The sequence below is a fragment of the Phycodurus eques genome, chromosome 17, assembly GCF_024500275.1.
Source record: "Phycodurus eques isolate BA_2022a chromosome 17, UOR_Pequ_1.1, whole genome shotgun sequence".
Taxonomy (NCBI): domain Eukaryota; kingdom Metazoa; phylum Chordata; class Actinopteri; order Syngnathiformes; family Syngnathidae; genus Phycodurus; species Phycodurus eques.
Window position 1 is genome coordinate 19,924,593 of NC_084541.1, and position 21,404 is coordinate 19,945,996.

At 44.0% G+C, this 21,404-nt stretch overlaps 4 protein-coding genes across 5 annotated transcripts; 2 read left to right on the top strand and 2 right to left on the bottom strand.

Moving 5' to 3' along the window:
• Positions 1-796: 796 nt before the first annotated feature.
• On the top strand, positions 797-6,358 carry slc25a35 (solute carrier family 25 member 35). Its single transcript, XM_061703017.1, is given in 6 exon segments — positions 797-1,356; positions 1,358-1,456; positions 2,501-2,566; positions 2,783-2,935; positions 4,429-4,563; positions 5,220-6,358. Coding segments are annotated over 6 exon segments (915 nt in total). The 5' UTR covers positions 797-1,065; the 3' UTR covers positions 5,391-6,358.
• On the bottom strand, positions 5,724-10,801 carry LOC133416243 (mannose-P-dolichol utilization defect 1 protein-like). Its single transcript, XM_061703019.1, is given in 7 exon segments — positions 5,724-7,179; positions 7,279-7,365; positions 7,367-7,416; positions 8,119-8,207; positions 8,738-8,870; positions 10,400-10,465; positions 10,617-10,801. Coding segments are annotated over 7 exon segments (639 nt in total). The 5' UTR covers positions 10,708-10,801; the 3' UTR covers positions 5,724-7,056.
• A 1,716-nt stretch (positions 10,802-12,517) lies between these two features.
• On the top strand, positions 12,518-16,104 carry tm4sf21a (transmembrane 4 L six family member 21a). Its single transcript, XM_061702775.1, has 5 exons — positions 12,518-12,926; positions 13,489-13,554; positions 14,592-14,725; positions 15,346-15,557; positions 15,651-16,104. Exons 1-4 carry the CDS (start codon positions 12,750-12,752, stop codon positions 15,539-15,541), a joined length of 573 nt encoding a protein of 190 aa, XP_061558759.1. The 5' UTR covers positions 12,518-12,749; the 3' UTR covers positions 15,542-15,557; positions 15,651-16,104.
• Positions 15,771-20,913, bottom strand: slc25a15b (solute carrier family 25 member 15b). Of its 2 annotated transcripts, none has more exons than XM_061702774.1 (7): positions 20,440-20,913; positions 18,983-19,069; positions 18,331-18,589; positions 18,118-18,255; positions 17,485-17,660; positions 17,312-17,403; positions 15,771-17,133 (listed from the first exon to the last, which is right to left on the bottom strand). In XM_061702774.1, the coding sequence occupies exons 2-7, from the start codon at positions 19,035-19,037 to the stop codon at positions 17,032-17,034; spliced, it is 822 nt and encodes a 273-aa protein (XP_061558758.1). In that variant the 5' UTR covers positions 19,038-19,069; positions 20,440-20,913; the 3' UTR covers positions 15,771-17,031. The 2 variants fall into 2 exon arrangements, with proteins under 2 accessions (XP_061558758.1, XP_061558757.1); XM_061702773.1 differs by having other exon boundaries at positions 15,774-17,133; positions 17,245-17,403.
• Between the last annotated feature and the right edge of the window lie 491 nt (positions 20,914-21,404).

A 21,404-nucleotide genomic window follows, 5' to 3' on the forward strand; every position in this document is an offset into this window, starting at 1 on the left:
TTGATTACAGGCCCGTTCAGAAAACATGAACACAACCCCTATTTAAAGCGTGTATGATGGTGAACCAGATTCTCTATTCCCGTTTAATCCAGTTCAGTGACAAAGACCCAACATTTTAGAAACCGCTTAAAGATTCGCTTTATTGTTACAACTTACAAAACAGTAAATATCTACATTGTAAAAGGCAAAAATAGAGTCCCTCATCGTTTAATGACTGAAATTATTATCGCATCTGAGAATGGCCACAGCGGGTGCATTCATGCCGCTAACACAAAATCAAATCCGATTTCACATGTTTGAACAATTCATTTATTTTGGCAGTTGTTGTTTGCAGGTGTCCAGAACGGCATCGCGTTGGTGCTTAAACACCTAAACAATATTTGTATTAATATTTGTATTTGGGAGTTATGTTGCTATTTTTTTATATCGAATAAAACAAAAACCACGCTGTTAATTTTACTGAAACTTTCCTAATGATAGAAATTGATCATTTTGCAGCGGTCTGAACGAGCTGACGCTCGACCAATAGCAGTGAGGCTCATTGAACAATACGCGAACCGACTGTTTTCATTGGCTACCGGCTAAGAACAGGAGCGCTGGATTTCCGGTCGGTGAGGAACGTAATACCACTTTGATTGGATTCGTTTGAGTGACTACCGTCTGACATTCAATTTCCAGCTTCGTAATAACTGTTGTTGTTTTCAGGTGTCAAATAACTTTGCGGATGTAAAAAAAAAAAAAAAAAAAAAGGAATATCTTTTGGTTAGTGTGTAAATTATAACGTGCAATGTGTGAGTCGACATACGAGGGACTGAATTATAAACTCAGTCGGGGACCATAGCGCCGAATGTTCCGTTTCATTTGGTTTGTGTTACTAAGAATTACGATTTGGTGAGGTGTCCGTGAAGCAAGCTCGCGCGGAGTGATGGCGATGCGCATGCGCGTCCGTTGGCCATGACGTCTCTCTCGGCTGTGTTTAGACTGGAAGGGGAGGAGAGCTCGCCGCCGTCGCCGTCGCCGCCCGGCATGAAGGGCAACCCGGTCCACTAGAGAAGTAGGTGTCACATGATGATGATGATGATGATGGACTTCCTGCTGAGCGGAGCGGCGGCGTGCGGCGCGTGCCTGGTGACCAACCCGCTGGAGGTGGTCAAGACTCGCATGCAGCTGCAAGGAGAGCTCAAGAGCCGGGGCAGCTATCGGGTTTATTACCGTAATGTCTTCCACGCGTTCTACACCATCGCCAAAGTGGACGGCGTGGCCGGCTTGCAGAAAGGCCTCGTGCCCGGACTGTGGTATCAGTTTTGTATGAACGGAGTCCGACTGGGCTCGTACGCCGTCATCGAATCCTCGGGCTAACATCCACACGGATGGAAGGGTCAGCGGACCCAAGACCGTCGCAGCTGGAGCGGCGGCGGGTGTGGCGGGAGCTGTGATGGGCAGTCCCGTCTATTTGGTCAGTAGCGTCCTCATCCTCATCCTCATCCTCAGGCTCTTCAAATATTCAATTATGTACTCGAGATCGTACCTACCTGACTTTACAGGGAACACCCGCCTTCATAGTCACAGATTCACCTATTTGCGGTTTACCCTCACTTTCTGCAACGCTCCGAGACGCCACCAGATGGCGCCAAATCCCCGGTTAATAGGAAAGTAGCAATAGGCCTCTTCAGCGTGCCGTCACGTGGGCTTCTGGGTGTCGTTTGACCAATTCATTTCATTTCGGCGATGAGATTGTTTGAAAAAACACCTTAATTCAGACAGTTGACGTGATCATGGCGGGACTGGCCAATTCAGTGAAAAGTTCCTCCCGGAAACATGTTTTCGCTGCCGGAATCCGTTTTTTCACACGGACGTTTATTGCAGACGGAAGCAGTGTTGCGCCAATGATACATTTTGCCACAAAAACGTCTGGAAGTGATTTTAAGACGCTGTTAATGTATGTGCAATATTGATGTAACATGATAAGTATGCATGAGCTCAATGGCAGTTAGCTTTTTTTTTTTTTTTTTTTAGTGTGCTAATGCTAATCGCGATTTCTAAACATTTAGCATTTTGCTCTCTCAGCTTCTATTCACCAAATTTGTACCATATACTCACTGCCGACATATGCGGTCCACGGATTGAAGTCCGTCCCTCATAAATGATAATAAAATATATGTTAGGGGTAAAAATTAGGACAATTGATCAATAATCAATAGGAGAATGGATTGTAAAAAGCTTCGGTCGTGACAACCCACCGAGGAAGTAGTACATCTCGACTGAGAGACATCTTTGTATGTCGAGGCAGAGCTAAATATAGTCTGGGTTGTTAGTGGGAGTTCCTTCGCTGTATGTGCACACACATGCCCACCTTCAAATCATCGGCATTTATTTTTAAGGGTAATGTAAGATGAGTTTGAAATGATATTGAAGTATTTTGGGGGTGATAGTTTGTGGTGTATTTACATGTTAAACTATTAATCCAGGAAATTGTGTATCTATTTTACCTGTGCGACAGGTAAAGACTCATTTGCAGAGTCAGTCTTCTGCCTCCATTGCGGTGGGACACCAGCACAAACACCAGGTACCACACATGCTGGAGATTATACGCAATGTTTCCTAACCTTTATGGAGCCAAAAATGTCGTGGTACGCCACCAAACAAAAAAGGTAACAAAAGGTTACACTAACGTCAAATATGAGCCTCAGCTCCATAAAGGTTGGGAAACCCACCGCGGAAGAATGAAATCCGTCCGGAATCTCAATATGTGTCCCGACGTTTCCGTTCCTCCTCCCAAAAGGGAACGTGCCATGCGCTGGCGGCCATTTATAAGGAGCACGGCGTTCGAGGACTGTGGCGGGGCGCTAGCGCCGCCATACCGAGGGTCAGCGTGGGCTCGGCGTCTCAACTCTCCACCTTCTCCTCAGCCAAAGAGCTGGTGCTCGATCTTCAGGTTGGAACACGTGACGGCCACTTGCCGGCCAGTTTTGGCTTTTCAAATATCGGTTGGTGTGCAAGTGTCCAATCATTTGCAGTGGAAGCGCTTCTTGTAACGGGGACGAAGCTGCAGGCAGTGCAACCTTCTGGAACAGAAATGTGAAACCTCTCAGTGTCCTCGCGGCCCCCCAGGCTGAAAACACAGAGCTTACATAACTCGGACAGCAAGAGTTTCCAGGCCGCGAATTTAACGGCTTCTCAAAACAAAATGCGCGCAGCAAAAGAGTGACGATGACACGGGCGTCGTTAGACCACTTCCCCCTTTCCGCCCTCCCTCATGCAACTGGTCAAACTAGTCAGAGCTGTCTGTCGTCTTCCTCACAGAAACACACCCTTTTCTTTCTATTCATTAACCACGCTGCTTGGTTATATTTCTTTTGAATATAGCAAGAACGGCTCACTCAAGCTGTTGGGTCAAAGGTCAAATAGTTTGGATGGTGCGGCGGGTTTCCACCTCCTGTCCAGCTAAACATTTGAAGACAGGCAAAACGTGTCAATGGGGGTGAGTGGGCATCGATACTAATAATAGAAGTACAGTATTCACTGCACTGGCGAGTTGCATAGCAGTGCCTACATCGCAGGTGTCAAACTCAAGGCCCGCGGGCCGGATCCGGTGCTCCAACGGCCTTTTGTATGGCCCACAAAAGTTAGCCACGTTTTCCTTGAGTTGTGTTTTGAACTGGCCATTAAAAAAAAAAATGCTAACAACCAAACGCAGGGCAAATGATGTACTGTGATGGGGCGGTTTGTGTTTTCCCACCAGAGGTAAGGGACAAGCCTCACGCTTTTGCCATCTGGAGGTAAGGGACAAGCCTCACGCTTTTGCCATCCGCGTCGTCCGTAAACGAACACGGTGGAGCTTAACGTCTGGCTCACGGACATGATGCCGAAAAAAAATTGTCATTTTATTTTTTTTCGCTGACAAAGAAACGCAACTCCCAACAGCATTTGAAAAGTTTCTCCCAGGCTCTTCAGATAGAGCCAAAGCAATGACAAATTATTATTATTATTAGTCTCTATAGCATAATAATTCACACTGTTCAAACTTTTAGTTTTGCACGTCTCTGCATTCTTAATTACTTTTTAAAAAAAAAAAAAAAAAAAAAAAAAGGACAAACAACAGATGATTTAAGTTGTTTCATTTGGAACGTGTTCCGGTTTATACAAAACATAAGCAGTTTGTTTTGCATTTTATTCCCTTACTGCACCCAACGCGATCCAAACCTGACCTAAAATGTAACGTATGCACCAAACCGTATTTTGTGTTTGTACTGTTACACCCGTGGCGAATAAAACCGACCCCTGGGCGGTGACCCCAAACTACGAGGTTTCCTACGATGAAATAAAAACATTTCACAGCCCTGGTCGACATAGTTCAGGTCTTTTTTTTTTTCCTGGACTCTGTTAGAATGTAGCGGGTTTTTTTTTTTTTTCTTTCATCCTCCTCAGGTGTTTGCAAAGGACAGCTGGTTGGTGGCGCTGAGCGCCGGCATGATCAGCAGCGTGGCGGTGGCGCTGGCGATGACGCCTTTCGACGTGGTGAGCACGCGGCTCTACAACCAGCCGGTGGATCAGCGGGGCAAGGTGAGCGCTCGCTGGCCGCGTGTGAAACGGGAATGCATGAATGAATCATTACAGAAGAGGGGCTTGTGTTCACTCGGTGGCCGTCTTCAGCGGTTCTCATGTCAACAGCCGTGTGGCCAAAGAGCAGAATCTTAAAGGCGGCATTCTTAATTTGGGTTGAGTAAAAGTCAGGTTCCTGCTAAGGTTAGGAGGTTGTTGTTTTTTTTATTTTGAATCCACAGAGTGCTATATCAACGTTATATTGCATCCACATTTTGCGACACGCATGTCTGCCATGTAAATCTGAGGTTGATAACGATCAGCTTTTCAAAGTGTATTTATTCACTGTGTTGCTCTCGCGTGTGGGGCAGGAGAGCCGCAATCGTCGGTGAACTTTTCCGTTTCTATATTAAATCCCGGGAGAACAATAAAACACGCCAACACAAATGAGCACACCGGCTGACGTGACGCCCCGCTTCTGTAACACACCGACACTACTTTACGTAAATTGTATTCTATATTTGACCTCCCCCCGCAAGACATTTGTCAATATGTATTGACTGCATTTAACTGACAGTTGCAAATAAATGAATAACAGAAAAAAGCATTAGCCTTTCGTATACAATATAATGATCAAGTTTGTATCCGAGCTAAAAGTTCCTTTTTCATCCTTTTAGGGGCTGCTTTACAAAGGCTTTACTGACTGCTTTTCTAAGACCCTGAAAAGGGAGGGCCTAACGGGACTCTACAAAGGTTTGGGAGCATCTTATTTCCGGATTGGTCCTCACACCATTCTTTCCTTGTTCTTTTGGGATGAACTGCGCAAATTGTACCAGCCGTTCAGATAACACCGGGACGTTGGAAATGGTGATTCGTGATGCTGCGAGCCACAGGATTCAAGGAATTCTCATTAAAGGAGTAACTTATATGATGAGGTTAAAGAAAAACCAGGGCTGGTTTTTCTTTCTCTTGAGAGGAAGGGTCATATTTAAAAAGAACCACAGTCGCGTGAAAAATGTTGCACACTTTTATGTACAATGGCCAGCCCCTGACCGCATCAAATGTGGCTCACGACTGTTCAAATTGAGCGGATGGCCATACTCGTGGCGTGCTACCTCCAACATTATATATCATTCTATGCCAACCGAGCAAAGCCTGCAAAAAAAAAAAAAGAATCCCACTAGTTCCAACTACGTCTCCAGAGATTTCATATTTGTGAAGATAATTTTGAACTCCCATTTCACGGACATAGGTGCCATCATGAACTGCTTTATCATCAGCAAATCGTTAAAAGGTTTTTATTTATTCTTTTACTGTAAAATCCATGACTAATGTTCACAACAAAGGCTTGACCTATTTGCTTTTTTTTTGTTTTTTTAAATATCTGACACCAGTATCAGAACTTTTATACATTGATAATACTGTGCATCCTTTTGTGATCTGGAAGCCTTTTTCTTTGGGTGACTTCGTAATGTACTGTACAATTTACGTGTGCAATTAGCATTCGTGTAGCTAGATTTCCAACACACCTTTCCAGACGTTACTGAATAATGAAACATTAAGGAAATTCCTGTTATGCTGTTGCTTAGCCTTTTTATTTTCAATTTTTTAGATCAAATCAGATTAGCAACTGTGAAGTTAGCGTCGTGTTGGCTTTAAGCACATTTGACTTCTAACTGTACCACTAAATAGCTGTTACATGCAGCAACATGTCAATTGAATGTGAATGTGATGCCAACTCCTCTGTCTTGATTGGGGAAACTACTATTTGTGGACAGGGGACAAGAAATGCAAATAAATCATCTTTTGACCTGACACTCTCATGAATGTTTAGCTTTACATATATATATATATATATATATATATGCTTTACAAATACACACATTTTAAAAAATGTGCACTTTTATGAACGAATGGTCAGGACAAAGAACTCACTCCTGTATGTATTACACAGAAGACGTCTGTAAGACACAGTTCATGTATGAGCTACGTATTGTTTATCAACCCAAACTGAAAACTTACAAGGGTTTCCCAGAAGTCAGGTTTTCTTTATCGGCTGGCACACAAAATAAATCAAAAACGTTTTGTTTTTTTGTACTTAAATGTGAACGTCCACATACATGACTATCTCCACTTCTTCTACATGGACAACGTTTGGAAATTGTTCTCATCGTAAACCTCATACGGCAGAACAGTGACCTAGAGGTTGGCGTGTCTGCCGCACAGTTCTGAGGTTTTGGGCCCAGCTCTCAGCTGTGCTTGTGTGGGCTTTCTCCCTGTTCTTCAGGACTCAATCTGGTTTTCTCTGTCCTCCATCTTTGCTCAGTCTTCTTTTTTTGGACTAGTTTTGTTGCTCCCATAGCAGAGGACCTGAGCCAGCAGGATGCAGCTGAAGCAGGCTGACACGAGGTAGCTAGCGGTTGCAAGAGACTTAGCTGTGTCCTACAAAAACAAAGTTCAATTCGCCTAATTAGTGGCAGCCGGCGATGATAAGTGCAAAAAGATGTTTTCGTCCTATGGACATGCCTGCAGCGAAACAAACATGAGGCCCAGGGAGGCTGCGCAAGACAGCAAAACAGACGTGGAGGACATCTGACCCGTGTGGCCCTTTTTAAAGTTACTTCCTGCCTGCAGAGCCTGGAAACAGCCAATGAAGTACGCCACATTTTCATTATACATTTCGCACTACTCGAATAAGTTGACTTTGTAAATGAAACTTCTCATGCCGTTCATTACCTTGCTTGCAATTATTGCTGCCAAACTGGAAGACTGCATTGCCGAGATGACTGGCGCAGGTGCATGAGTCATGAGTCTGCGCATGACTGGCGCAGGTGCATGCTTTTAAACCACCGTAAGCCAACACAAACAGAATTCCTGTCACATAAACAAAAACAAACCCCCCCCCAAAAAAAAAAAAAAAAAAAAAAAAGGGGGTGAGAGGGTGTGACGTCGAGACGTCGAGGTTAAAAATGGTCACGTAATCCGGCTACAAGTAAGCACTGCCACAAGGTGGAGCTCGTGCTTTGTTGTCTGTTGGCTTGGCCCGGCTGATTCCCAAACTTTTTACAACCGCCACAAAATATTAAGGGCCAACGTTAAATTACAGTTGCATAATGGGCCCAGTTTGTCATCAAAAACGAGGCACAGGTTTTATTCTGAAAAAAATGTAAGCCATTGTAACATTATGCACAGTTTGAACATGAACACAGCACTTAAATTTAGGAAATAAACAAAGAACTTGTACTTAAATAGCGATTCAATGAAAGACTTGTTCGTAAAAGTTCCAAATGTTTCCTATATAAATGGTAGATAAAAGGGAATGTATTTTACTTAAATGTTAAACACAACTGAACTGTACTTAACAATTGTCCTGCACCATTAGAACGTTGAATTCAGCGATTCTTTGCACGGCGCTTTGAGAATCACCGCTTTTGGCGACAATTGCTTACCTTCCAAGACACTGTCGTCATTTGTCACAAAGTCGAAGTGTTGACCGATGTGACTGGTTTGCATGTCTTTTCGAATACCCAAGACATAGATTTACACACGCAGGACTCGGGAGGGGTTTCTGCTCACCTCTAACGGTGTCTCCCCGATAATGCAGGATGAGGAAGACAATCGTCGTCGTCGTCTGGATGCTCAAGAAAAGCCTTTCACCCCAGGCGCTGTTGTAAAAGGGATGCGAAATGACAAACCGTCAGGTCGCAGCAGCGTTCTTTAAACATGAACAAACTTGTAACTAGGTGAAACATCTTTTTTGTTGTTGTTCTGGATAATTACACAGTATGTACTGCTTCGGCTGCAGGCTACTACTAGCAAATACCGCAGCACGCTTCTGCAGGAAGCTAAGAGTCACACGGCCGAAAGGTCAAACTCGAGAAGCTTGGACAAACTGCCACAATCATAAACAAGCGCTTTATCATCAATTCTGCTTTTCCTGAGACAACAATGCTCGTTCGCCGTTGAATATTTATTATTGTGGGTTTTTTTTTTTTTTTTTCAGTGGTGTAGAACTCTACTGCATAATACTGTCAGGGCTGTTTCTAATATTTTGATCATTTTTTGAATGACATCGGAGGGCCAAGATTACGGTTAATTCCAGCAAATAAAAGTGCTGGTCTTACGTATTTACTGATGGACCAATTTTGGTGTAACGATATCATCGATATGCATCACTTGGTGGTTAATGACTTACAAAAGTGGGAAGTCGCGGGCCGCGGCGAATAGGACGGGTCCAGACGAGGCGTAAAGTTGCAGCAGGACGGAAGCTGGACACGAGCCCTCCGCATTTCGTCTCCAGAGAATCCGCAGCAGCTGCAGGAGCTGAGCTGCGGGCGCGACGCAGACGGGCGTCACGCTCAGCTCCGCGGGCGGCGGTGAACTCAAATACGAAACGTCGGTGGGTTCGGGGCCGGTTGAAACATTCCAAAGCAAAAATCCCAATTCACCACTGTTTGGTCAGCAAAAAAGAAAATGATGATTCTCATGACTTAACATTTATTGTGTGCGTATAACAGGATTCATTACTGCTAGAACATCAACATAATGGACTGTAAAGTGTACAGTGCACATATTTGTTTTATCTTTGGCCCAGGGCAGGGCAGATACTAAAAAAAAAAAAAAAAATACAATTTTGCCTGCATTGCGCTACTTACCTTTTACACTGCGTGGCAAAGCAAGGGAAGAAGAAATGTGCTCTCGACTGTCACTTGGTTGCTTTCCACCAATTGCTCCACTTTCTACTCTGTGCCAAGGTCATCTTAGTTCAGATTGCTCTTGTTTGGCTTCTATTCTCGTGGGATACGCTAAAGGGCTGCTGGCCAAACCCTAATCCTAAAAGAATCCTTGACGTCCTTCTCTCTTAGCTGTTTTCTTTAATGGATCTAAAAATAGTATATAATTGCTTGGCATAGCTTTACGTAGACGGATGGACCCTTGACCCCACCCCGGCTAAGCGAAAGAAAACAGAGGGACGGATACTGTATGTACTGTATAGCTGTGACCTTTGCTGGCCAGAAGCTGACCTTGACTATGTTTGTTTACAGACTAGGCGTGTGTAGCTAGAGTGCAAGGCAGTTCAGTTTCTTGTCCTTCACCTAATATGTTCTGTGTGGGAACCCAAATACGCACGCAATTTGAACAGAAGTCGAAGATCATTTGTGGCATGCGGTCGGAGGCCGCGTAAAGTAACGCACAGGGCCCGGATCTGGCTCGTGGGCCTTGGGTTTGACACCTGTGCTTTAAGGCAATAATGACATGTCGATAACCCCGCTACACTTTGTATCACTGAGCGACCTAAAAAGAGCAAATTCAAACTTTAAAAAAAAAAAAGTATCTATCCGAAGGTGGGAAAGGTGCGTTTGTGCGTGCGGCGAGGTTTAGTGGGAATGATGACTTTCACGCCTTTGAAGCAGCATCACGTGACGTGTACATCAGCTCATCTGCCGCACAATCAATCAATCAATCAACACCGATCGCATCATTGGCTATAGCACCGGTGTCCAACTCGAGGCCCGGGGGCCAGATCCGGCCCGCCACTTGATTTTAGGTGGCCCGCGAAGGCAAATCCTGTGTGTCAACTTCCATGAGTCTTGTTCAAATCTGCAGCGAAATTTCAAATAATCATATATCATAAATGATCATGTTAAGATACTGCAAGCATTTGTGTGTGACCAAACATGAGCAAGAGTTGAAAAACCCATTACCCTTGATTTCTGATTCCAAAACTAGTTCGTAAATTTTGTGTGTAAATATGATGAGGCGATTGAAGATTTTTATGGTTTCGCAGTCATAACGGCCCTCTGAGGGAAATCGCAGGTACCCTATGGCCCGCGACAAAAATGGTCTATAGTCTTACCAAAAACTATGTCCAAAAGAATCCACGATCCGATGATTTTGTTGAGGAATAAAGTCAAACATGGCACTGGAAATAAAAATAAAACATACAAAGCGCTCGTAAAAGGAAAGCACAAACTGCACTTGAACGCCCCTCCTCCAAGTATGAAAGTATTTATGCACACTTGGCAACTTGTGGGCCCCATCAGGCGCTCCAATGTGTTGACAGTTGGCCTCACCGTGCAAGTTGAAGTTGACGAAAAGCCGCGCGTAACATTTCTCCGGCATTAAATGGGTGACGAAGAAGTTTTGGACGGGAGATGAGGACATGTTGACTCTGCTGCACGCAAGGCAAATCCTGAATCCTCAACTCTGTGGGGGGAGTGGTCCAAAGGTTCCCTCAAACGGAGCCTGCTGCCCCCAGGCTGAGAAGAAGAAGTTGCACCTTCTCTTCTTTTTTTTTTTAAGTTCATCTCATCTTCCATTAATAATCACCGAGACAAACTTTAAATGGTGATACCATCAAAGAAAAACAAGTGCGTTCCCAATTTATGAAAGTCTGGCGTCCACGGGCAAAACTGCGTTCATTTACGTAGTGCTTAGTAATTAAGTTTTCATCGTAGTTGTTTGTCCCAAATTTTGTTTTGTGAATATTCTAAGAGTCTAAATCTACAGTACATTTATTTAGTCGACTAAAATATAAAGGGTAACGGGGTAAGGCGTCTCGATAGTTTCCTTGACTTTCGGGTGAAATCGTTTTTACACGTTTGTTCACAATGAAATGATGTGACATTGTTATATATTATATTCGATTTTTGCACACCGACATATTTCCCTTTTGTTACCTGGAATGCAATCACATTTATTCAGACCTCTATGCTGTACTTCTGTAAGAAGAAAAGAGTCTACCAAAAGGTGCATCTGCACAATGCTAATTATAGGATGCTCCTCCTCAACGATTATTTGCCGTCTTATCTATGATTGATGAATGTTCAACTGATCATCTGATTAGGAATGACGGCTATCTCCCTCCCATGGGAATAGTGACTCAAAATGTCGTTAAGAAGTTAAATATTAACTCCATATTGACACAGATTGTGTTATTCATGTACCATAAAGACAGACCACCCTCTGTTTAAGAAAAGTGAACGTGGTTACAATAGATATGATGGCCTGACATCAAATGGAATTCTCCTTTACTTCAAATTCCGCAACATTTTGCAGCTCCGTAATCGAATAGTTCCTGCCGGAGATGCTTGCCTCACAACAGACAAAGCACGTCGTTGTGTCGCCACTCTCCCATTGCTGTTGCCCTGCATATCGCATGCCATTGACGCACACCATTAAACAGCAGGCTCTTCATTGTTGCATTTTGTCCTGTTTTTCCAGCCCCTGTTATGGCCAGATCGCAATCCTAGTTGGTGTCGACCAGGACAAAAGCTTTCATTTAGACGGGGGTGTTATTTGGAGACCCTTGTCATTTGTTCTGAGGTGAAGCATTCGACCTCTGAACAAGTTTGGGTGGATCCCGTGGCTTTTATAAAAGTAGGAAAAGCTGCGGCGATGGAGCGGGGGTAAGGAAGTCACAAGCGCGACTGAAACAGCAAACTCAGTTCACGTTGAGTAATTGACCCAAATGTCCGAGCCCATTTTCAAATGTATTACAGTACTGTGTGTGCGTTACAGTGTTAGACCACAAAACGCCTACTTTTTAAAAACCAAGAAATGTACTTCCCCCAGCAGTGAGTTGCTAGGAGACCAAACTTGTTTTGCTGTGTTTTCTCTGACATTCCTAACCCATACAGTGTAAATTTCCAGCACTCCCCATATGCACAAACACATGTGATTCCCATTTTAGCACAGCGGCTGCTACATTTGAATCTGCGGTCACAATGTCCACGAGCACAATCAACAGAATTGATGTCTGTTGTTCTCACCGCGATGCTTTGGTGCCACTACGATATGAGATGAGATGATATGACACAATGACTAACCTGCCTGAACTTCCTCTCGACCTATTGGCATGTTCTATAGTCGGGCGAAGTGAATGGTTGCCTCATGTAATGTGCATGCGCGCTCAATAAAACAAGGATTGCCTCTGTTGCAATGAGTCCCATTGACTTCTGCTTGCCTATCCCAGATTTTGTTTGTCCGTGGTATCTGCTTGTCATTCCACCTCCCCACACCCTAACATCACGCACAGAGCGCACGTACAAGCACGCATGCTTTTGCTGCGTTAGGGTCAGTGTCCTCAACAGAGAGGGTTGAAATAGGAAGGAGCCGCCAAAAGGTCCTGAACAGGAATTCTCTTCTTTTTCTTCTCCACCCCACCCCCCCCCCGCCCCCAACAGCAGCAATTTTCCTTTGACAACATGTGCACTGGGACATGTTCGCGTTGCATTGCTGTGACTTTGTACCCATTAGCGCTCATATCCATCATCTGTAACATAGTGTTGTTCTTTCCCAATGGGGAAATCAAGTATGCAAAAGATGGACATCTTACTGAAGAGGTGAAATATATGGGAGGACTCATCGGCGGGGGAGTAATGGTGAGTTGTCCGCAACGTGTCTCGGGAAGGCGCGACGGACCGGCTACTGCACATTCCTTTGTTTTTGCGCGCGCCTTTACAAAAATGTGAAGTGAAAGCTGAAACATTGATAATCATGTTCCATTTTGATTACATTGTAAGACGATATGAAATACAATATAATTCATTTTACACTATGCTTATTATTCGGGTTTTGGTTTGGCGTAGTGTCAAACTGCATTGTATCCTCCTGAGAGGTGTTGCAAATGTTTTAGTTACTGTCTATAGCTGCTGCTTATTCATATTTCCACAGAGGCACCAATTAAGTATCGCTCATTGTTTGTTAACGTTGTCAAATTATGACTTCTCTGACGGAGACAATCCAAACTGAGGATCACTGTCAAGGTGGAATTCTTGATACAGCGGCTGTTTATTTATTTTTATTTTTGTTTTGAAGCTCATTACATCGTATTGAATGTTGCGGGTACAAACTGGATTCGATTGACCTTTGAGATAGTCTCCACCATATTTCCATCAGTCCATATCGACACATGCAATGAATTTTTGTGTCAATCCCTCTCAGGTGTTGCTGCCAGCACTTTATATCCACTTGACTGGAAAACAAGGGTGCTGTGGAAATCGCTGTGGGGTGAGCGAGTCCGATTATTCCACCCAAGATGAACTAGTCACTGCATTTTGTCCGTTGACCCGTTATCATGAATCGTAGAGTTAAGTAAATTCTGTCAGGTGTAAAGAAATATGGCTTCAAAATAATGTTGTTTGTATGCATTCAAAATCAATCAATAGATGAACCTTTACCAGAGTGAAGGAAGCGTAAGGTGGGAAAGAGAAATACTGGAGTCTGCTCTATGATCCCGGAGATGAAACCTCCTCTGCGAAACTCAGTGGAGCTACTGTAAATCTCGTGGTTTGGGCTCACGTGGCTTCTTCTGGGACAACCTCGTTGATCTTCATGGACGTAACACTTGATTACAACAAGCAAATTCACTCTCGAGTCTACAGAAACCAATTGAAAGAAGAAAAGCAACAAGATCCAGCAAGATAATGACCCAAAACAACAAAGGAGTGGATTGAAGCAAAGAAGTGGAAGGTTTTACAAGTCGGATTGCAGAGACGCCAGCAAGCATTTTACCTGCCGAAGAGGAGACTGAAGGGAGTAGCGCCTGAAAGCAAACAGCAACATGACCGAAAAATGTAAAACTTTGCCCATGTCGATGGGTCGCGGGCTCGATGCAGCGACTGAAAGCAAAGGATTTCCATCTCAAGTCTCATTCGGTTTCATCTCTTAAATTCAAGTGTTCCAATGAGTTTGCTAAAAAAAAAATTTTTTTTTTTTTTTTTTTTTTAAAAGTAGTTTGTTATAAATAATGCTTCTAATCCTTTAAATTCTGTCTCAGATTCAGATGTAAATACCTGAAAACCTTCATCTCTTGTCTCAGATTGCTTTTGTTGGATTTATTTTGACTGTTTGAATACTTTTGGAGGATTGTGGCAAACTGAGAGCTCGTGACTGGGTGAAACAAATGCAGGCGAGAATGGCAAGAACGTGTGAGGGCTGAACAGATTTGTGACGTCACCCGTCAATAGCTGCGACAGCGGCGTTCTGTCCACCTCGGACTCCGCACGACATCTTCCTGAACTCGGTTTCCGTTTTCACCTCCTCAGATGTTCTTATCAATCGCATTTGCTGCGGTGGGAGTGACCGGCGCTTTGTACAGTTTGAGCGTGGCCGCGCTCGCTTTGAAGAACGGGCCCCTTTGTAAAGCCATCGTGATATGGAGCACGCCTTTTAAAGACAGGTAACTTTCTGGTGAACTTTAATTTTACGGGTGGAAATCACATGATTTATGACATTTATCTTGAGCTGTCTTGTTGTGATAAAAAAAAATAATAATAATTCAAGTCATGTCGACATACTGTAGTCAAAAAATTGCTCCACAGTAATTAAATATTTATTATTTTCATATTCCTATTTGAAAATAAATAAAACATTTGGAAAAATATACATTTTTGCCTATGTGTCCAGACTTTAGGGACACCCTGTATATGATTATAACAATGCCAAAAATAGCAAATCTAATGCTGTCCTAAGAGTTTGGGACTTTTTCAATCCAGCCATTCATTTATTTTCTATAGTGCTCGTCGTCATTGGAGTCACCAGTGAGGCAGAATACACCCTGGACGGGTCACTATGCGCAAATATGCTCTCTATAGACAAACAAGCATTTAGCACTATGGACAATTTAGTCTTGAGTGAACCTAACTTGCACGTTGTGGGAATGTGGGAGGAAGTGGAGCAGAGGGAGACGATGGAAACTCCACCAAGGAAGGCCAAAGCCGAGATTCGAACCCAGAACTGCGAGGCGGACGGACCACTATAAAAAAAAAAAAATAAAAAAAAACACTCCTTTGTGCCCAGTGACCCGAGTTACCTGACTGACGACACGTGGTGGGGGACGTGCACCGAGCCGAAGAAAATTGTTCAGTTCAACATTGGCTTGTTTGGCACCCTGTTGGCCTGTAGCTGCCTGCAAGCGGTTCTGTGCGCCATCCAGATGATCAACGGCCTCTTCGGCTGCCTGTGCGGAACCTGCGGCGGCAAAAGCGTCATCTGAATCCCGACGCGGACAGGTTGGAATGCAACACTCGCAGATGACGTGCTTTGCTTCTACTACCTTGACCTTAGTATGCCAAATATGTTGCGAAATGTCTTTTGCTTCGCAGCTGCAGTGTGGCGACATCCGAGCTGCCGAGCGACCCCTGCTGCCGCGTTACACGCGCTTTAAACCGTTTCAAATTCACACATTTGTCTTACGTACATTTCACTAAATGTCTTGCTGAATTTACACATGTCAGAAAATGGTTCTCCGATAAAATTTGAAGATGAATCCAAAATTCCCTATAATCTTCTAAAAATCAAGTACAACGTTCAATGCCACACATTCATTATAAGAATATATAATATATACACTCAGCATTCTATTTCCCATAACTGCAATATGAATTATACTTTACAGTACAAATCTGTTGATGCTAAAATGAAACACAGGAAAATAAGCTGATTCAGTGAAAACTTTAATATGGATTTTAGAACTACAATATCAAGGTTGTTAAATATACCACGATGTTTAGAGTTCAATGGTTGGCGTTTTCTTAATAAAACACATTTCTATTACCATGGATATGACTGAGATTATTGGTGAACTGCAAAACAGTGGAACAACCCTGCACAGGGAGTGCAAATCACACATTAGCAGACCTAAAAAAAAATATATATATATATACACACATACACACACACACACACACACACACACACACACACACACACACACACGCGCGCACACACACAAGTAAAGGCAAAATGTGGAGATTAAAAAGGCAAATGCCGTACATTTGTGGGAATTTCACCAAAGGAGAGGTCGAGTTGAGACAAAAGGCAAATAATTAGTTAGCAGAATTGGGTGTGTTTGATTCAGTTGAAATCAATTCGCTTTGTCAGAACACACCCAGTTATTGAAATTCAAGACATCAGCCAGTCAGTTTGGAAATACTCAAAAAGCAGAAAATTGAAAAACTAGGATATCACACCATTTTTAAAAACATGTGACTCATACATTTTATTTCGAAATACTAAAAAGTTAGATAAACTCAGGAGTGGCATTATTAGACCAGTGAACACAATTGGTCTGTTTCAAGGCTCGAAAATAGTCGTGCATTCAAAAGTAGTTTTCCTTTTTTCTACTTGATGTGCCCGCACACATTAGAGGCTCGGAAAAAACTTAAAATCCGAGATATTTTTGTGCATTTCACCACACTGAGGTAGGCAACAACGAAATGTGGACAATTCCACGTAGAATAGCGGTCTCTCAGAAATACTGCAGGCTACTAACGATTGTTAGCTCTAAAAATGCATCATCATCACTTCAAATATGTTTAAAGGAAATGGAGACGAACTTGAGCAAAAGCCAACAAAACAATCACGAGCATCCTCACATGAGCATCAATGGGAGTGTGGGTGAGCTTCTGTGGCCCGAATGCATCCAGACCGCTGCCCCTTCCTCACTTGTGGAAAAACGGGCAATTCAGCTGTCAAACTGCTTCATCATGACCTTGCGGCTGGCCTCGTAGCCCAGGAAAAGTGCTCCGTTAGCAGGAAAGGTGCGCACCATGGTGGGAGTGAGACCGGAGTAGAGCGCTCTGACGCCTGCAAGCAAGAAATCAAACAGAAGGGACAAAGATGATTTCAAACCGCAAAGATGGAAAAAAAATAATTACAAAAAGACTTGATTAGATGGGTTAGGGTTAGATTTGCTACCTTCGGTGCGTGCAATGGTCATAAAGGTTTTGAAAAAGCCGCCCTGTTTGGACGTCATGGACATGACCTGGATCCGAGACTTGACGCAGTCCATGGGGTAGACCACCAGCCACAGACACGCCCCTCCGAAACCTCCGCTGAAAACAATCGGAGCCACGCCTACGCCGCATACCAAGTAAGACACAAACAGCTCAGCAACTGCCGACGATTTCCCAGAACGCATTGCGGCGGCGCGCTCACCTATGTCGTCTTTTTCACACTTCATGTATTCCGCGAAGGCGCTGCGGCACAGCTCGTAGGCGCCGAAGAAGCAGAAGTAGCCGGGGACCTCTCTGGCGACGGTTGTGGTCAGGCCCTGGAAGAAGCCCTGCGGACCGTCGTTCTTCATGATGGACTTGACCACAGACCACACCGAGCTTCAGGGAGAGGACACGCCGGTAGGGATCAGAAAACCCGTTCCTAGCACACGTAGTTGAGTTGACTCGACCACTGTTACCGTTTGGACCATGAAACCCGAACGTCGCTTGTGTTTCCTGCTCCGTGTGTTTTCAAACGACCGCATACCTTTGCGTCTGCTAGCCAAATGCTAACACGTAACGCGGAAACACTACAGACGGGCTAACGAATAGCATTTCTGTGGCGGTGTTTTAACGCTCGAAGCAGCACATGTAGACAGACAATACAAAAATGGCAGCGAACGTGTTCCATCTTCTTGGTGTCAATAGAGGACACATTATGGGTCTGTAGTCTTCGTCACACAGAATAATTCTTTATTGTCGTCTTATCGTCGAGTGTCCTCTATTGCACTGTAGTGTAGTGCTTGCTGGATTTTTATGCTCAATTAAAGCTAGAAAACATGTTCCAACCACTTACTTCTGACTCCTCGCAATCTTGCCCGTGGCCTCCATTTCGTACATGGCTTGCAGACGACACTTGACCAGCTCGGTCGGGCAGAGAACCAGCGAAGAGAAGATGGACGCCACTGAGCCGGCACACGCTTTCTGCATGTCACTAATGAGCAGAGGCGGCTCTTGCATGTGTACTCCCAGCTAAAGACGGAGAAGCTCAAGGTTCACGTCCTCCTACCTCAGCACGGCATCGGTGTGCAGTCCCGCCGTGAAGCGGATGACCTCCTGGCAGAAGCCGTAGCTCATGAAGAGCACGGAGTTCTCGGCGACGTTGGCCATCAGAGCCGGCGACGTTCCCTGGTAGAGGCCCCGAATACCGACTTGTTTGTAGGTAGACGTGATGCAGTGGACGAAGCCCCTGTAGAGTGTGGGGAAGGTCTGCATCTTGACCTTGGCGGTGTCCAGAGGTTGTCCACTGAAGACACACGCAACGCCCCCTAGGGGGAGACAATGTGACACCGCGGTCACTTGTGGGGCCTTAGAAACTCTTAGCCTGAACGAACGTGCTTATTACGTCTTTCTTTTGTTCAATCACACTTACGATACAGTCCAACTGGTCGTAGTGGTATACGGGTAAAGCCCATCCCCTGAATAATTCATTACTGACATGTACTTTTGTCCCTTGTGTACTTTTGTCCCTTGTGTATTACTTTTAAGACTCAGAGAAGGGCAATAAGAGAGCCGAGTACACAGCAGCGGCAAATGAGCCGGAAAAAAAGCGAGCCAGACAGATGTCTCCGGCCATTTGGCCGCACTTTCAAATCTTATCGATGTTTGCTCACTTTAACATGCAAGTGAGCACACGGTTTAAAACTGAAAAGTCGGGTTACCGATAGCTCCAGCAGAAAGGTCGATGACAGCCTGAACCACAGCATGAGGTGCCATTGTGTCCAAAATTGTCAGAAGAGCTTCTTTTCCTGTCAGGCAACATAATACAGATCAATTTGAAAATGTCATTGATTTTAGTCGTTCCGTTTACAAAGTGAAACTCCTGTTATACAGTTTAGATTCGCAACACACAAGAGTGAATGAAATATTTCGGGTTTTTTTGGTTTGTGTTTTTTTTTTTTTTTTACAATGCTGATGATTATAACTTCTAGCTAACAAACCATCTCAAGAAATGTGAATATTACATGTGAAATCAAAATCACTTTTTGGAATTCTTCAAATTTGAGTTGAATATTTATTAGAAGAGCATTTTTTTTCCATCGTTTCCCTCAACAGCCTCACTGACACTTTTTCAGTCCCAATCATTTCAGTTGTCCTTGTATCGTGAGCAGAACTGCTTTCGCTTTCACTATTGGCCATTGAGGTCATTTGGGTCCACCGAATTGTAGTTGTTTTAGAAACCGTTTTTTGGTTCTTCCCCCCCCCCCCCCTTTCTGAGCGACATTTTCCACCATCACGGCAAGGGATAGGTCTCATCAGCGTGGTTCATTAAGAAAGCTTAAATAAACCTTTTCATTAAATTAGCCAATGAAACATAGTTGCATTCTTATTTTATTTTTTTACTGATTGTCAAGCAGATGCAATTTGTTGGCAATGTGTTTTTTTTTTTTTTTGTATGAGGTGTATCAGAAAAGTTGTAGGACTGGTCTCACAAAGCACACAGAGTATCTCAAAAGCAAACTCCAAGTTTCGTCCTCGGGCGTGGGCCAGACGGCAACGAGATTCGACTTCGTTCAGTGCGCGAGAGACAGAGCGACAGCTGCGGAGCATCCCAGAAGAATCAGAGAAGGCTGGGAAAGTGCGTTCGACCCCCAGTGGGGGAAAACTTGCAGTTTTGTAGCTCGGCTTTTCAAATGTATCCTTTAGGAGAGCAGCCCTGTAAGCTTTGTGACACAACTCATGTTCATGATCATACTGTAAAATGTCCTGTTCAAGATGAATCATCTCCTATGCAAACCAAATGTATTTTTTTTGGTTTCCCAACATGCATCGGTGTACGACGCAAGCGTCGCTATTGTAAGGTGACAAGTTCCCAATGAAGGTTGCCGGCGCAGTCGACGCTGCGCATTCGTTTAACGTGGCAACAGCGAAGTTTACCACCTGTACTACTTTGTACTTCGTTGCCTTGCAGAAACCAATAAGAAAGTTTTCTTTCGTAGGGCGTTGGGAGACGCAATTAGCGAGCCAAAACGGAGGAAAGTGATTTTTTGGGGGGCTTGTTTTTGTTTTGTTTTTTGTTTTTGTTTTCTGCGATTACACGGTAACGAAATCACTGGAGAGAGAAAAAAAAAGGCGATGCCGTTATCAATGTTAATATATAAAAGAAGCATTTCCCTACCTTCGATGGAGCGCTTCCACTCCGCGGCTGAAGTTCACCCGGCGAGTCGCCGCTGCTGCTGCTAACTCCACTTGCTAGCGTGCAGCATGCTAGCGCACACATGATTAGCGCAGACGGGATCTCGTTGGCGACATTTTCGAGTCGAAGGAAGAAGAAATTGGCCGATGATGACGACTCCGCCGCTGCTGCTCATCACAATAATAAGACACGATGTTGCGTCATAGCTTCGTAGGCAATTTTAAACTGAGGTCCCACTCTGCTCCATCTTCCAGGTACTAAACTGTGAGCCGTTCAGGATTAGAATGGACTTTTATTAGATGGGCGTTAGTCACGTATTTCGTGACGTCCTATTCAATCAAACTAATATGGAGATGTATTTCTCATTAATTTTGTTTACGTTAGATTAAAACAAACAAAACAAAAAAAGCAGTATAAGTAAGCTTTGCGTGAAAGTCATGAACGCGACAACTTCCGGTTAAATGTCTCGTTAGGTGATACACGTTTGTAGAACTCCCTCTACTGTTTATTTTGTGAACTGTTTTACCGTACCAGCTTGTGCTGACCTTTGAAGAAGAAGAATCGCCTTTATTGTCATGAACATGCACGCATGCACACGAAATGTGTTCTCTGCGTTTTAGCCATCACAGTGAACGCGCACATTTGTTACTGGAACACACTGGAGCAGGGGGCAGCTGAAGCGCCAGGGGAGCCTTTCGGGTTATCGGTGTCTTGCTCAAGGACGCCACAGCCGTGAGTCCGATGGGGGGGTCTTCGAACTAAGCCCCCCACAGTCGCAGGCGATGATCTTAACCATTGGGCCAGATAGCCAGTAGCGTGTTGCATTCACTTAAAAAATAACTCCCTTTTCAGAGTAATTTGCAGTATTTATACTGACTCATATTTTTAGTTTTTCACATTTTTTCTCTTTTTAACAAATATTTTTTCTCTTATTTTTCAGATTTGTC

Excerpts from the sequence above, each read along its gene's own strand:
- tm4sf21a (XM_061702775.1), top strand. The coding sequence starts at position 12,750 with ATGTGCACTGGGACATGTTCGCGTTGCATTGCTGTGACTTTGTACCCA. Across the intron at positions 12,927-13,488 it reads TCATCGGCGGGGGAGTAATG|GTGTTGCTGCCAGCACTTTA; the intron begins GTGAGTTGTCCG and ends AATCCCTCTCAG. Across the intron at positions 14,726-15,345 it reads AGCACGCCTTTTAAAGACAG|TGACCCGAGTTACCTGACTG; the intron begins GTAACTTTCTGG and ends CTTTGTGCCCAG.
- slc25a15b (XM_061702773.1), bottom strand. The coding sequence starts at position 19,037 with ATGGCACCTCATGCTGTGGTTCAGGCTGTCATCGACCTTTCTGCTGGA. Across the intron at positions 18,590-18,982 it reads CCTTTCTGCTGGAGCTATCG|GGGGCGTTGCGTGTGTCTTC; the intron begins GTAACCCGACTT and ends GTCTCCCCCTAG. Across the intron at positions 17,404-17,484 it reads GTGTGAAAAAGACGACATAG|GCGTGGCTCCGATTGTTTTC; the intron begins GTGAGCGCGCCG and ends TATGCGGCGTAG.